The sequence below is a fragment of the Manacus vitellinus genome, unplaced genomic scaffold (assembly GCF_001715985.3).
Source record: "Manacus vitellinus isolate BGI_N305 unplaced genomic scaffold, ASM171598v3 scaffold_0_pilon, whole genome shotgun sequence".
NCBI lineage: Eukaryota > Metazoa > Chordata > Aves > Passeriformes > Pipridae > Manacus > Manacus vitellinus.
In genome coordinates, this window is record NW_021938789.1 from 57,354,811 (window position 1) to 57,370,567 (window position 15,757).

The 15,757-nt window shown below is 40.1% G+C and overlaps 1 protein-coding gene across 1 annotated transcript in view; it reads left to right on the top strand.

Moving 5' to 3' along the window:
* Positions 1-15,757, top strand: part of IL15 (interleukin 15) — a 36,781-nt gene that overhangs the window by 2,578 nt on the left and 18,446 nt on the right. Inside the window, 2 exon segments of the mRNA XM_018074081.1 lie at positions 8,241-8,338; positions 8,341-8,370. Coding sequence (XP_017929570.1) covers positions 8,291-8,338; positions 8,341-8,370 — 78 coding nt within the window. The 5' untranslated portion in view covers positions 8,241-8,290.

Below are 15,757 nucleotides of genomic sequence, written 5' to 3' on the forward strand. Positions count from 1 at the left end.
GTCTACAGAGCACTGGACCTGATGGCAACAGATGGGATACACCTGACTCAGAGGAGGAAAAGGATCTTCACGCAGGAGTTAACAGGGCTCATTGCAGTAACTTTAAAGTTGAAGGGGGGAAAGAGGTAAAACGAGGCTTACTAGAGGAAAACCTGGGGGAGGCATGCCAGTTTTTTAGTTACTATGTACTAGTGAATTCCTTCTGTCTGCTGCTGGAGGTAGGGAATGGAGATCCACGTGGAGGCAAAGACACAAGGGTTATTGATGTGTTAGAAACCATGGAAGTGCCTGAGAATGGTCACGTAGGAATTAGGGCTTCTCCCTCCAAAAAGGTGATGGGATCAACTGAACTGCCTCTGCACCAATGCACACAGCATGAGCAACAAACAGCAGGCTATGCAGGAAGAAAATTAGAAGGGCCAGAGTCCAAACAAAACTTTACCTGGCTACTGCCATAAACGACACTAGAAAGTGTTTCTATGAATGCATCAGCAGCAAAAGAAAGGCTAAGGAGGCCCCTCCATCCTTTGTTGGATTCAGGGGGAAACATGGGGGGATGGGCCCCTTCCAGCCAGGCTGGAAGCACTGGGTGGTGCTGGGTTCTGCTTGTGAATTGTTCTCCTCTCTTGTACAGTCTGTTATTAATGTTCTTGTTGTTCCTTTTCTTATCTCATTGCCTTTTCTAGTAAATTGTTCTTATCTCAATCCATGATCTGTACCTTTTGTGCCTCCAGTTCTCCTCTCCATCCCGCTGCAGGGTGGCTGGGGAGTGGGACAGGGAGTGAGCAAGCAGTGCGTGGAGTGTTTCAGCGAGGACACTAAATTGGAGGATACCCTTCCTAAATGATGACAAGGGAGAAATACTCTGAGAATTTGAAGGAGAAATACTCTAACTTATTTAATGCCTTTTTTGCCTCAGTCTTTAATGTTAAGACCAGTTGTTCTCTGGGTACCCAAGCCCCTGAACTGGAAGAAAAAGCCAGGGAGCAGAATGGAGCCCCCAGAATCCAAGGGGAAATGGTCAGCTACCTGCTACACCACTTAAACACGCACAAGTCTATAGGGCTGATGGATCCACCCAGAGTTACTGAGGGAGCTGGTGGAAGTGCTCATCAAAACCACTTTCTGTCATTTATTAGCAGTCCTGGCTAACTGAGACAGTCCCAGTTGACTGATTATCAAATGTGACCTCCATCTACACAAAGGGCTGAGAGGAGGATCCAGGGAACTACTACAGGCCTGTCAGCCTGACCAAGGTGCTGGAGAAGGTCATGGAGCAGATCATCTTGAGTTCCATTCCATGGCAAGTACAGAACATCCAGATGATCAGGCCCAGTCAGCACGGGTATAAGGCAAGTTCTGATTGTCTTACCTGATCCCCCTCCACAATGTTCTTCTGGAGAAACTAGCTGGTCATGAGTTGCACTGGTGTAACATCAGCCAAGCCCAAAGAGTGGTGGTGAATGGAGTTAAATCCAGCTGGTAGCCTGTTGCAAGTGGTGTTCCCCAAGGCTCAGTGTTGGTGCCAGCCCTGTTTAGTAACTTTATTAATGATCTGAATGAAGGGATCAAGTGCACTCTCAGCCAGTTTGAGGACGACAACAAGTTGGGTAGGAGTGCTGGCCTCCTGGAGAGTAGGAAGGCCCTGCAGAGAGATCTGGACAGGCTGGATCAAGGGGCTGAAGCCAATGGTATGAATTTCAACAATGCCATATGCCAAAGCTACAGACTTGGGAAAGAGGGGCTGGCAACCTGCCTGCCTGGAGGTGTTGGTCAACAGCCAGATGAACAGGAGCCAGCAGCCTAGGTGGCCAAGAAGGCTGAACAGCATCCTGGCCTGGATCAGAAATAGTGTGGCCAGTAGGGCCAGGGCAGCCATTGTCCCACTGTACTCGGCAATGGTAAAGGTGCACCTCAAACCCTGTGTTCAGTTTTGAGCCCCTCACTTCAAGAAAAACATTGATATGTTGGAGTGTGTCCAGAGAAGGGCAACAGAGCTGGTGGAAGGTCTGGAGCACAAGTCTGATGAGAAGCAGAGGAGGGAGCTGTGGTTGTGTAGCATGAAGAAAGGAGGCTCAGGGGAGACCTTATTGCTTTCTACAACTACCTGAAAGGAGGTTGTAGTGAGGTGGGTGTCCATTTTTTTCCCCAAGTAACAAGTGACAAGACAAGATAAAATAGCTTCAAGTTGTGCCAGGGGAGATTTAGAATGCACATTATGAAAAATTTTTCACTGAAAGGATGGTCAAGCATTGGAACAGGCTGTCCTGGGAAGTGATAGTCACCAACCCTGAAGATATTTGAAAGACACATAGCTGTGGTGCTCAGATTAATGTAATACATTTGACAGAAACCTTCAAATGTCAGGTTCAGGGTTCTGTCAGACAAATGTTTCCCTCTTCTGTGCTCGGGTAGTTCTGCTTGCTGCAGCCAGCACAACAGAGAGAAAGGCAATCTGGAACAGCCCACTGTGAGACATGCTGTTCTATCAGAGTAACGTGGTTTGTGATGTAAGGAAGATGACTGTTCTGCAGGACACCACAGTGTTGCTGCTTGCAGGGATCAGTAAAGCACAGCAGCCCAAACTCAGTTGTTGGAACAAACTTGTTACTCTGCACAAAAGTACAGATTTTATTCTTCTTGTTTTTCACATGACACGGTCTTGTTGCTACGCTCTCTATTTCATCACTGCACCATCACTAGGAGCTAAACCCCAGGACAGTAATACCCATGGATTCCTGGTTTTTTTATGAGGTCTTTCTGTGCACTTAAAAACTTGTAATGGAAGATAGTGAGTTTAATAACTTTAAAGTTATTTTTACCACAGGACTGTAATTCACTGCCAATTCTCATTATTATAATATATTTCCAATTCTCTACACCAAATTATAGTGTGTTAGGCAAAGCAAGAACATCACAACATGTCCATTTGCTTGTATGCATGCTAAAATATTCCTAATTTTCAAAAGCATTTCAAAAATAATTGCTCAGGAACAGAGGGAGGAAAACCCTACTATCCATTACTTATTGTCAGCTACTTATTTCTCAGATAAATGTGTATGAAGCAAGATCTTATCTCTCTGAACAGTTTCCCAGGTTAAAGACATTCTTCTCACTCAACTCAGGTTTCTGATTCCCATTTTACACATTTTGATGGAACAGAAATTCACTCCAGGAGTGAACGCTATCATATTAACAAACATGCTCACAGAGTTTGTGTCTGCAAAGTGCAAACTCTAGTAGGTAGCACTGTTAATAGGTCCTCATGGGAACGTGTGCTCAAAACTCCTTTTTGAGCAGAAGTTTAATGGGGTAGGACAATGTTGGAGGTCCCTGGTACCTACACAGACAGATTATTCTTTCAAAGACGAAAGGAGATCTGATTTTGCATCATAAACCCCAGGTCAACTTACCTTCTCACTGCTTCTGTGCCAAACACTGAACCTTAGCTGCTTGTGCCCACCTCAAAGGTTCCTGCACACCCAAGGTTCCTCTGCTCTTGCTGGGCCAGTGCTGTTCCCAAGAAGGGTGCTCTGATCCCACATTCAGAATGAACCTGAAGGAAGGACTAGAAGAGAAAGATATTTTATTCCAGCTCACCGTACTATATCAGTGTAAACAGAGATCCCACTTGGCCTGGGCTGAGTGCCACCTTTGGATTAATATGCTGCACAACTCTCTGAGAACTCTAGTCTGGGATTTTCTCCACATCCTTTAACTGGTCTGGGGCCTGTTCTCCATCATCCATCAGGATTTATGGGCAGCCTGGGCTAGGTTTTTATATCATGATGAGAACACAAAGAATTCAGGCACCTTGGCAACTAATAAAAGCTTTCTGTCTCTCATTCATAAATTAATGTATTAGTGTAAAATAAGGAGACTGATTCCTTTTTAGCTAAGAAGTTAGTGAACAGTAGCAGAAATATTGGGAAGCCAGCAGGAGATGTACTATATAATTAAACTGTTGTCCTTGATGATAAGTTATTATTAGCAGACAACAAGATATATGCATCATTACAAACCATCTTATAGTACTTTGTGCTATAACAGATGAGGTGGCAGCATAGGGTGATCATTCAGACATTGTTGTCATTATAGCTGCTATAAATTACAACTTAACAGTTTTATAGTTTACCAATTGACTCTAGTGCCAATGATTAAAAATTCTTTATCAAAAAAATGGCTGGTTTGGTTTTTTTCCCACCAATGAACTGTTTTTAAAAGCCTGTTTTATAAAAATAAATACATGTAGACAAGAAAGGTTGTACTCTGTGATAGTTAAAAAATCTTACACCAAAGTTGCTAAACCAGCCCACCCATGACTAGAATTTATCAAATGTAATAGGATGTGTTTTTGTAAATAAAAATACAGGAGAGAAATATTTACTGGCTGTAATTTATTTTTGAGTAGACGGATCACTATATTCTAAAATATTAGCCAGATATAGTTCCCACTGCACCTTTTCCTGGCTGCAGTCTCTGCCAGAAGGCTGTGAATATCAAGTGCTTGGTAATTTCCTTCCCTAGAATTTAAGCTATAAATAAGGGCAGCATGGAAAATCTTATTGTGTCTGCAGGAGAAAGGGCTTGGGTTCATTGATGGTGTCACTGTCTGCCACAGATTCTGTTTGTGCAGACACAAATTTGACAATGCAGTTGTTGAGCTAAGGATCTTATAAACCACTCATGCAGTAGAAGACCCATTTTTTGTAAAGGAATAACAACAGTGACAAGGTTTTACTCCACATATCTTAAATAAAATTTTAGCTGCGAATATGTTGTTAACATATTATTGACATTGGTTCCTGTTGGTTGGTAAAGCAACATGATAGAAAGTTAGACCTGAGCTCTGTGGCCTCTTTTGATGCAGCACTGGCTAATTAAGAATGATGGCACTTCTACCAGTGGTGCCTGCATGTATCTCTGGCAAGTGACAGTGCCATCGTCTGTCTTCCTGTAAGAGAAAGTAGGAACCTTACCTGCCCTTCAGAACTAAGGAGAGGTTTTGCAGGGATGTGGAAATCTAGGCACCTGCAGATGGTTACTGCTGCCAACCTACATCTAAGAACAAAAGATATCAACATGAGCACACTTATTCAAAAATAACAAATTATATCTGTTTGAATAAGCCATACAGTCATGTAGCCTCAGGTTGAATGTCATTTTAACCTCAGGTTGAATGTTGTGAAAATAATAGACGCATGACAGGCACACCTGTTAAAACCAAGGGTGTGTAGTGTGCTTGTAAGAATACGGAAATGAAGAGTCAGAGTAGCTCTCACAGGCTCATCTATTGTAGCCTGTGGCAGAAAAACAAGGAGTATGGTTTGGTTCACTTGCAGTGTATTTTGGTAATGGTATAGTTGGTAGAGCTTTTCTTTATGCTGCTTCTTGGCAGGGTAAATAGGTCAAATGGTGTTTCATATTCCTGAGGTTTGATTAATTCTGATTCTACATGATCAGTTGTACTCAGGGCTGTCGCATGCAGTGTAGAGGCTGGGCAGCAGAGGGGATGGGAAGGAAAGTGGCAATGGGAGCCCACCTGGGATTGCACTGGGTCCTGTTCTCAGCCTGGGGATTCCAAAGGTAAACCTGTTCTCCAATGACCAACACTGAATGCTGGTAGTGGCCAAAGTTATCAGACTGTGGTTCCCATACGTTGCCTGGCCGCTTATAGCATTTCTTGTAGGAGGGAACTCAGAAAATGATTGTTGCTTGTGAAAAATCTGCGTTAAGGAGCTTGCCCAAATCACAGGGAGATGGTGAGATGAAGACAGGGACAGTGAATCCGAAAAATTTGGTATAATAAACTGCCCAGAGGCTTTTGATCTTTGAGCAGCAAAGGTATTTATTGACAGCGCTGGGAGCAAGCCAGCTGTTGCTGGAAAAACTTGCTCCACTTGCAAGTGCAAAACTAAGCCATTTTATACACTTTAGATACATGGTTACATCATTTATTAGACATATTAATAAGCAGGCTGGTCTCTGGGCAGAGTCTTTCCAGACATGCACAGTCTTCTACTGTGGGGGTCTTCTCCTCAAGCCTTCATCCCTCTGGTGGTTGCCATGGATGTCTTCCTCAATTTGACCTCTTCAATTAGGTGACCTGAATTCTTCAAGCTTGCAAAACCCTGGCTCTGGGCCTTCTAGATCTTATTGAAATGTCTAGTTTACCTAATTTATTACTGTGTGTGTAGTACTACTATTCTTTCTATAATAAGGCCTTTGGTCCAGTGAGCAGAACAGAACATGATATTAACCAGTGCTCCTAAAACGTTCTTCTAGCAAAACAGGTACTGAGGCTTCTTATCAGGCCAAGATATCTCAGTTAACTCTTTTAGGCTTGGTTCCTATTTCAACAGGACTCTTTTCCTCAGGGCAGCATCCAGCTGTCTTTGTCATTGAACCCATGTTTTCTTTCTCTGAGCTCCTTTCTCCTTCTCTACACATCTTCCTTCTTCAAACAAGGACATTTATACAGGTTTGGGGTTTTTTTTCTTCCAGGAGCTTAGTCCATTCAGTGAACACAATCCATTTGGTTCATAAATCCTGTAAGAGAAAAAGGAAATCATTACATCATACTGTGATTAAAGATTTAATACCTTTTTAAAATTATGCATTCATGGGAAGGCAGTGAGCACAGAATTGAGTTTCAGGTTCTTGAGTAGAATATGCTTTAGTGTTCATAAATCCTTCTGCTACACTCAGCCTGTCCTACTTCCTTTCACCTCCACCATGTCTTAATTCTTTGCTGTGCTCTCCATCCTGTCATACTACTCGAATTCCACTGCTGTGCACCAGCAGCATCACTGATTTCTGTTCCTCACCCTTTACCATTACACGTACAAAGAGTTCCACTCGCTTTGGAAGCTCTGAGATGAAATATGTTCTCGTCAGTGAAGACACTGTTGGAGACCACCTACACAGTGCCAACAAATCTCTTCTGCAATTATGTAAATCAACTAAGCCACTCACGACTTGGCCAAGTTTATGCCGATTTTCTAGACTGCCAAACTTGGTATACACTACTAAGAAGCACAGCTTTAATTAAATACTTGTAAACATTTTCTTTATACCAAAGAAATGCATATTTTCTGCTAATTTGCTTTTGGAAATGACTGAACTACTCTTAAAGGGACTTAAAAGAAAACCACAAGCCTGAGTAAGTAATTTGGTGTAGGAAATTCCAGCTCTAAAAAGTTCATCTTGACCAAAATAAAGGTAACTGAAACTGGGCCTTATTGTTTGATACCCAGCTGCAGAAGGCCCTAACAAAACTGCAGGCAATAGTGCCTTTACACATATAGAAACAGGACTGTGTTCTCAGCCCATATCTTTGAAATTCTCAGTGTTTAATTTAATTTTTGAAGAAAATGTTTATGCAATCTCACATGCGTGTGTTTGCATATTTCTGCCTCTTCCTCCATCAAATATTTTTTTTTAATTCAAGGCCTATTTCTGTTGTATAGTTTACACTGGAAGAGGCATCTACAGGACCCTTCTTCCAGCCTCCCACCTAAAGCAGGGCTAACTTCAACATTACAGCAGATTGCTCCAGGCTTGGTTGATTTCTCAACACCTCTGAGGGTGGAGCTTCTACAGCTTCTGTTGGCAGCCTCCTTCACCAATTTATTTTCTTGCAGATTATGCTGGGACTGCTTTTATAAAAAATACTAATATAATGTCCAAATAAACTGTTCTGCCAACATGTTTTCATTTTCTGCTGTATGTCTTCGAGGTCTTGCTATGAGTACAAACCAGTTACTTGAACAAAAATTTTCTTGTTTCTCCAACCTCAACACTTGCAGGATTTGAAAGCGAATCAAATCGGGAAAAAAATTTATAAAAGCGAAGGGAAACATTCCAATTTTTTGGAACCATTCCACAGGTTTTATTGTGTCATCTGTAGAACGGTAATAAAGAGGGCTAGACAGTCACCGTGATAGTTACAAGAAGTCACAAAAAATTATCCTTTGCTGACAATATTAATTTTCCAGGGAGAACCCCTCTTATACTGCAGCATTCAAAAATCAGATTCTATTATCTAAGTAAAAATAACCCTTTCAAAAAGTTTGTGTCTCGTGTTTTCCATTGATTCAGAAGATGTAAAGGCAACTTGCAGAAGTAACTTGCGAAATCTCAGCAGCTTCCTGCTTTGAATGCACTTAAAAGATGGGCTGAAAGCCACTCAGAAATCTTTTGCAACATTGTATGCACTTTTTTTTTTTCCCCATGTCTAGGTTCCACAATGTAATTTCCTGATCCAGATTCTATGCTTCTCTTCTGAGTGATGATCCAGCAGGCAGGACGCTGGGGATGGCACGGCCAGTACAAAACTCTGCTGGAGCACTGAGCAGGCTGGAGACTCAGGTAGGTGTCCCTTAAACAACATGGTATTTTAGGAAATTTCAGCAAAGCTTTTCATGTTATTTTGCAACCCAACAAGAAAACCAGGTAACAGAGCAAATTTAAGGCCTGGAAACCTTTCTAGTATTTTAGATAATTTTCTGCTTTGGTTTTTCCACTTGTTGTTGTTCACTTATACCAGAATTATATAGTAAATTGGTTTGGTTTTTCACAGTTAATTTGTGGCACAGCAAGTTCTAGCAGACCTTCCCTCATGCTTGGACCTAATGACTATGTCTGACTGATCTTTCACAAATTGAGGCCAAAACTCTTTACCCACAAGGGTGTTTAATACAGGAGGAAAATCCTTGCAAGTGTTCAGCCTCATTAGCACTCTTCAGAGCTCCCCAACCCATCTTCTTGAGGTTTATGTATCAGTTGCATTTCCAGAAGGCAGTGTGGCCAGGTGACCTTGTTATAGCCCCAAAGAAATTAGCATATGGTGATGTTCCAAAACAGGTTCTGCAAGAGGCTTCCACACACAGAGTTGAGGTTTTGGTTTATTTACAGTTTTGCACGGAAATGGGGGCTGGGTGGCAAATCCACAAAGCCAGCACGATGACTGTCAAAAATTTTCTCTAATTATATATTTTATCAAACAAAGGCATTAATGTTCCTGGGCTACAAGTTACATAGCTCTCTTGTTAATTGCTATTCTATAATTCCCCTCACTTTTTATGCTAATTAGTCTGCATGCTCAGTCTTTCTCTTCTTTTGAGTTGGTGGGTCGCTTGAGTTAGCAGTCATGATCTCCCCCTAATGGAACTAAGTTTTACCCGTTTGGAGCTCATTTCAGCACAGTTGCCAAGTGGGCTTTTTTAGTTTCTTCCTTATCTTGGGAGTTCTGCCTTGTGGCCCATAAGTTCTGCATTCTTTGTGTCCACTATCAGTAGTGCATCCTTCCCCCCAAGATGCATGTCCAGCCCTAAACTTTAACAAGGCAATTCTACAAACATGTAACTTATCTTTTGAACATTAGGACATTGATGACACCCAGTAGCCCTCTGCCAGCACTGAAAGGCTGCTCCTTACCTTCCTCCAGGTCAGCAGTGAGACCTATTGCTGAGGGACCTGGCAGTCTGAGATGGGATTCACCCATTTCCAAACACTTGATTATCCCATGACAGCCAGCAGAACAGAGAGCTGCCTGCATGGTACCTTGCCATGAAGGAAAAAACAGAGTGCAGCAGGGCTCCAAAGCAGACAGGCACTTCAGTGCCTCCACAGCCTCATCCCGCCTGGCCTTCCCTGCCAACGTGCTCCAATATGGATGAACAGGTCCCTGTGCAAAGCCTTAATATAAGGGAAAAGTGAAGTTGTTGCTTAGGACAGGTTGTATTCTATTTACAGTGAATTTTGATCAAAGTTTCTTTAGCTTCTTCACTCCTAAGGGTGTATTTGCTAATAATTGAAAATAGAACTCATCCTTTCCGCTGGCTTTCCAGCTGCTTTTCTGCAGAAGTCATGGAACCAATTAATCAGCTCAAAACTCAGTTAGCCCTTGATTACCCAATAGCCAGAGGGATTATATCAGACTCTTAGTTTTTATTAAAAGAAAGAAAAATATAGACCTCCTCATTATGAAGAAAATGTCCCCCCAATGCAGCCTATGGAAAGTTGGGAGGATTGAAGCAGAGGGCAGCAGTTTATGGCACAGATGAAGAATACAGCCCATATTGAGAGAGTCAGTTGTCATAACATTTGTTTCTTGTTTCTGTTCAATTCCTTACCATTTTGCTGTTTGTATTCTGTTGTGAGACTGAGGTAAAACACAAAAGATCACTATTAGAAAATCATAGTAATTTCTGCTTGTTGTTGGCTTCAGGTATCTGCGAGTACTGTGGCCTAGAGAGCTGCATGGACCTACTTGTCACAGGCCTTGTTATAGTGTTCCCACTTCTACATATCCTTCTTTCTGGCCTACACTTCTACCATCTTCTGCATTATATTCTGTCTCTCCACAGTGGACTATAACTCCCCGAACCTTTATCCCTGTATTTTCAGCCTTCTGCCCGTGTTCTCATATAGAGAAGCAGGTCCTGGCACTTCTCAGATGGCACTGAAGATGTTAAATGTGATATTTGTTAATGGCAGAGCAGGTCATGAGTCACTGTCTTGAGCAGGTACAAGTTACTGCATGCCAGTTCTTCCACAGTGATTGCCTGTAGCACACATGAGTCAAGTTAAGGTTATCTACACTTCTAAGCTTGTAAAAAAATTAAATGCATCTCAAGTCTCTATTTATGCTGAGTATTTCAAACACAAATACAGCCAGTGTTGTTTTGACTTCAATATTTCCCCAACTGCTCTTAAAGAATATAAAAAGACATTACTCATGTAGCCAGATGCCAACACAGGATTGTGTGACTATCTCAGTAAGCAAGCTTACTTTGCCCCCTGGTCATACTAATGGGGCTTCTATTACGACTTATCTATTTAAACACCTTCATCCTTCATGATAACTTAAAAGTCACGTCTTCTGGGAGCAATTCTGTTTGCTTCCAAAGCCAGTGAACATTTTTAAGTACAACTCGACCACTACCCCTTTTAAAGGTTTATGCAAGTTTATTCATCTGGTATTTTTACTGTTACTTTATCATCTCTTAAATTAGTCATTTTATGCTGTTTCTCTTATTTATATACAGTGAATGATGTAGCTATGAAGGTGCAAACAAAAAGACAACATCCTTCCCAATAAAGCTTAGCATCTAAAAACTGGTGTAACATATAGCCAGGTGTAACATCTAGGTGTAACATTTATGTTCTGCCTCTTAAGAGAATAAAAAAATGCAAATAAATTGAAAATATTAAGTCATGGTAGAATAATCTTCTATGAGGAAAAAAGCTGAGGAGATTCCAACCACTAAGAATACATTGTTGTGCACTCTGTCGTGGTTTTGTATGGATTCTTTTTCTTTAAATCTTTAGTGATCAATAAGGATTTGAACTTGATGATGCTTTTCTAAATAAGCTATCTTTTCACTTGTTTTTAACAGGGTATTTATATAAAATACTTTCTTAGAAACTACTGCACAAAAGCTAAGTAAGCACATTCTGATAATGTTAGAAGTGTCAGAACAGTTTCCAGAGATCAGCTCAAAAAGGTATCACTCACTGGAACAGAGAGTTAGTTACATTACCAGAAAAATAGGAATTAAGGTTCCCAGTCAGTTTTCCAGAAATCAGATCAGCTTTTCATTATCAAAATGATTTTTGGTAACTGAATCTGTTGGTCACTTTGCTATGTTGTCTCCATACACTAGAATAAAAGGTGTCATAAACAAAAAGTTAGAAAGTAGCTGGTCCTTGGGAACTTGACAGGGAAGCAGTCAAAGAAATATTAATCTACAGACTCACAAAAAACCCCTTATCCTTAGGGTAGCAACTGGTGTTTCTGCGTGCACTGAACTAGCTCTGGTCCAGTGCTGTGTTCTACAACACTCTTAAATGGTGTTGTAGAAGGTTATTTTTAGGAGGTTACTGAATAAAAGCTTTTTTCTGACATTAATCCTTAACATAAACCGTTAAATTAATGTAAAAATGAGAATAAAGTAAATAAAGGGGTTGGGCAGATGTATGTTTCACCTGGTGTCTGGTTCCACTGATTCTAAGAGCTACTAGCACTAGCAGGATTTTTCATTCTCTTGGAAGTTTCTAGAATAGTTTACCTTATGGTTTGAAACTACAAATTTAGACTAAATTACATGTTACTCCTAATGTATGTTTCTCCAGCTGAATCTGAAAGTTTAAAAGATGTGGTTAGAGCATTCCCTTGCTCATATTAGGGGATCTGAAGAAAATGTCATATTTTTAAATTTTTTATGTCTTTCACAGAAAAGAGAGTGGTTTTGTCATTTCACTAAAATATATTAGCAGGTATATATGCAGGGATACACATACATTTCCATTACCTTCATCTTTTCTTCACATTCTTGTTATATCAAAATTTACTTTTAAAAAGATCACCGAAATGCCACCAATACCTATAATTCATTCATTCGCTCATGAAAATTTAAAAAATCAGCTGAAATCTTGGTTGTTAATTTCTTTTATCTGAAAGGTGTTAAAATGCCTGTTCATTACTCAGTTGAGTCAATGAAATTCTATGCCAGTTCAAATTGAGTGCTAGGCCTATTTGTCTGTGGAAGGAATAAAACTCACTGCACACAGCCTTTGACTTCTGGTGTTCAGAACCTGCAGATCTGTGAAGGATGACACAATGCCAGTGAGAGTGCATTTTCTCCTGCCTCCCTTTCCATCATCAATACATTAAGGATTTTTTTTTTTTTAACACAATCAACTTTAGGTCTACAACTGGAAAGTTGTAATAAAAAAGTTGTAATAAAATCCAATGCTTTTATTAGCTATTTTGTAGTCATGTTTGAATGAAGTTTCATATGTAGTATTTTGTTACACCTTTATAACCATCTAGCCAGTTGTAAACTACATTTATTCTATTGTACTTTAAACCTACTAAGGTTGCTGGGAAAATGAAACCTCCAGGCATATTCATTCTCCATATTCATGCTTGGAGTTGTTTTTAAGACAAACACCAACCATGTAACTCTTCAGTGTAAGAGTTAAAATTTATCAAAGTCCTAAAAAGAAAGAAACTAGAGGTGAGCACAGAAATTAGGTTGCAACTTCAATGGGCATAACATTTTTTTAATTATATCACTTTGAGAAGTGAGATAGGTTATTACATGGTGGACATGATTACTATGTGAGCAATTTCCAAGAAAACCAGAAGCAACTTGGGAGATTTTTGCTCTGTCCTTTCTGAAGAAAATTTCCTGTTGGAGTCAAGCCTCTAAGTTACAGCTTTCCTTCAGTACTATGGTAGGTTGCAGACTTGCCTTCTCTTGTCTTTGCTCCAATGTCTTCCATCCTCTGACATTCTCAGTCTAAACCTGATTTAGACCTTTTTTGCAAAGCCAAATGAAGATGTGTTCTCTCTCCAAGCTTTACAGATTGTGCTGGCAACAAAGAGGGAAACCATGGAACAGCCATTCCAAACCTGATGAAAAATACAACTTTCATGATTGTTGCCAAGGAGAAATGGATGTAATATTAATATATTCTGTTCCCTAGCTCCTGAGTGAGGATAACAAAGTCTCTTTCATAGAGAGGAGCATTTTCCTTTTCAGAGTAACAAATAAGCCTTTTAAATTATTAAAGGAATGTATTAAGGAATATTAAAAAAATATTCCTTTTGTTGGCTGCTTTGCTCACCATCCATGTCTGTAGAGTAAGATCAATTCAATTATCATATCCTGAAGAAGGCTCAGACCATGGAGAGAAACTTGCCTGAAAAAAGAGACAATAGAAATTTGTCAGAAAACAGTACTGAGAAACACAGCAACATCCAGAAACAGCTACTGAAGTAACTGCAGAAATGGCTGGTCCTGCTTGGGAATACCCCAATTAAAACTTTTAAAATGATTAAGAAGTCCAGAAAAGCCCTACAGTCTAAAAGTAATGCCATGCTGAGAACGACCGTGTGCTTCTCCCTCACTCAGGCTGCAAGACAAATCACTCACACTCCCACCTCTTTTCCTGCTACTTGCCTTTCTGTGCATGGACAGCAAACAGAAATGAAGTGTTTGTTGAAGCATAAACAAACCTGTGGCCTCAGTAATTGCAGGGATGCCCACTATCTGCATTGTTATATTAAGGGATGTTTGAAATATTTATTCTTATACATTGAACTTAGTGGTGTAAGGTTTGCATTCTTGTGGGTTTGGGGTTTTTTTGTTCCGGTTAAAAATATTTATATTTGACAAAGGTATAATGCAGTATCAAAATGTGTTTTTGTAAAGAAAGGGATGCATAAAATTCTTCCACTTCTAGTTTCCTTGAAGACTACCTTGATGTTGTGCTCAGCTGCCAAGTAGGATTAAATTGCATGGACAGCCAAAGTCTCAGCAGTCCTGCTACCCAGCCACTGTGGAACTGCCTTCCCTTGTTTTTACTGGTATTGTGTCAAAAGGGGAAAGTTTTTAGGGCACTTGAGGCAGACACTGTCTGTATGTTACTAATTAGCCTCATCATTTTGTCTGGTGACTGAATCACAGGTAGTGGAGTGCTGTCGTATCAATATCCAGCACAGAATTATTGTGAATCATTGTTCTTTCACAGAACTTATTGGTAGTTCCCTAAGCCAAGAAATAATGCTTTCCTGAATGAAGTTATTCTGGGAAAAGCTTATTCACAGCTTTTTTTTTTTTTTCTGGAGGAAAGAGAAAAATGTCAGCATGAAAACTCACTTTTAAATGAAAACAGAGTCAAGTGGAAGTGTATTAGCACTTTTTTAAGATTAAAAAAAGCCCTCTCCCTAAATACAATCTAAAAGTTTCACTTCATCTCAAGATAGGTGATTAATGAAGTCCTTTTAGAAGAAACATGGGATTTTGTTGGACTGACTACGATCACAGGCCCCCAGTAGTTTCTAACAGGTATCCTGGGGGAAGGGGGTTGGTTATGGGGGGAGGAAAAGACCTCACAGTGCCATTTCTTTGTACTGATTTAAGGAAAATAGCTATGGAAAAAACAGTTACTTTTATGAATTCTGTTATTTATAAAAGAAAGTACAGCTATATATTAAAAATATATTTTTCATGCAGATATTAGCAGTCAGTTCTCTGGTCTGTGCATCAAGATAACTTCCAATGAAACTCATAAAGCACAGGCTGCTATGAAAGTAATTGTTTCTACTGCAACATAACACAATGCACCAGACCATTTATGCCTCACAATACTCTTTGAAAAGTAGAATTGTTAGCCTTTATGTCTTGCCTAAATTCTTATGTGGGTAAGTATTTTCCCTCTCTCTTGAATCCTAAGTATGTCTTTCTTCACATCTCCTTGTCTCACCTTCAAACAAACTTTTCAGCAGAGAACCTTGGTTTGCATGATTTGTACTCTTCTGTGTCCCTAACTGCTCTGCAATTTTTCTCATTTAACTAGCTGTGTTCCCCAGAAATACCTAGCTACATACAAATAGTGAGATGACTCCTGGGAATTCCCATTTCCTACATAAACAACATGATTTTTCTCTCTCCTTTTTTTTTTAATTAACAATTCCAAACAAACACAGTATTATGTAATGGACTGTGGCTTTGAGCCTGGATTTATGCTCATTTTGTTTCATACAAAAGAGATGTTTCTCACCTCATTATCCTGTTCCACACAGTTAGAGACTGGCACCATTCTCCTGCTCTCTTGCTTCTGTTCAGAATGCTGGGAGGTTATGCTGCAATTTGGCTGATCTTAGGCTTTCCCAGGATATTTTGGTGGATTTAGTCCCTCCAAGACACAACTCTCTGTTACTAAAGAGGCCTGGTTTTAAAGT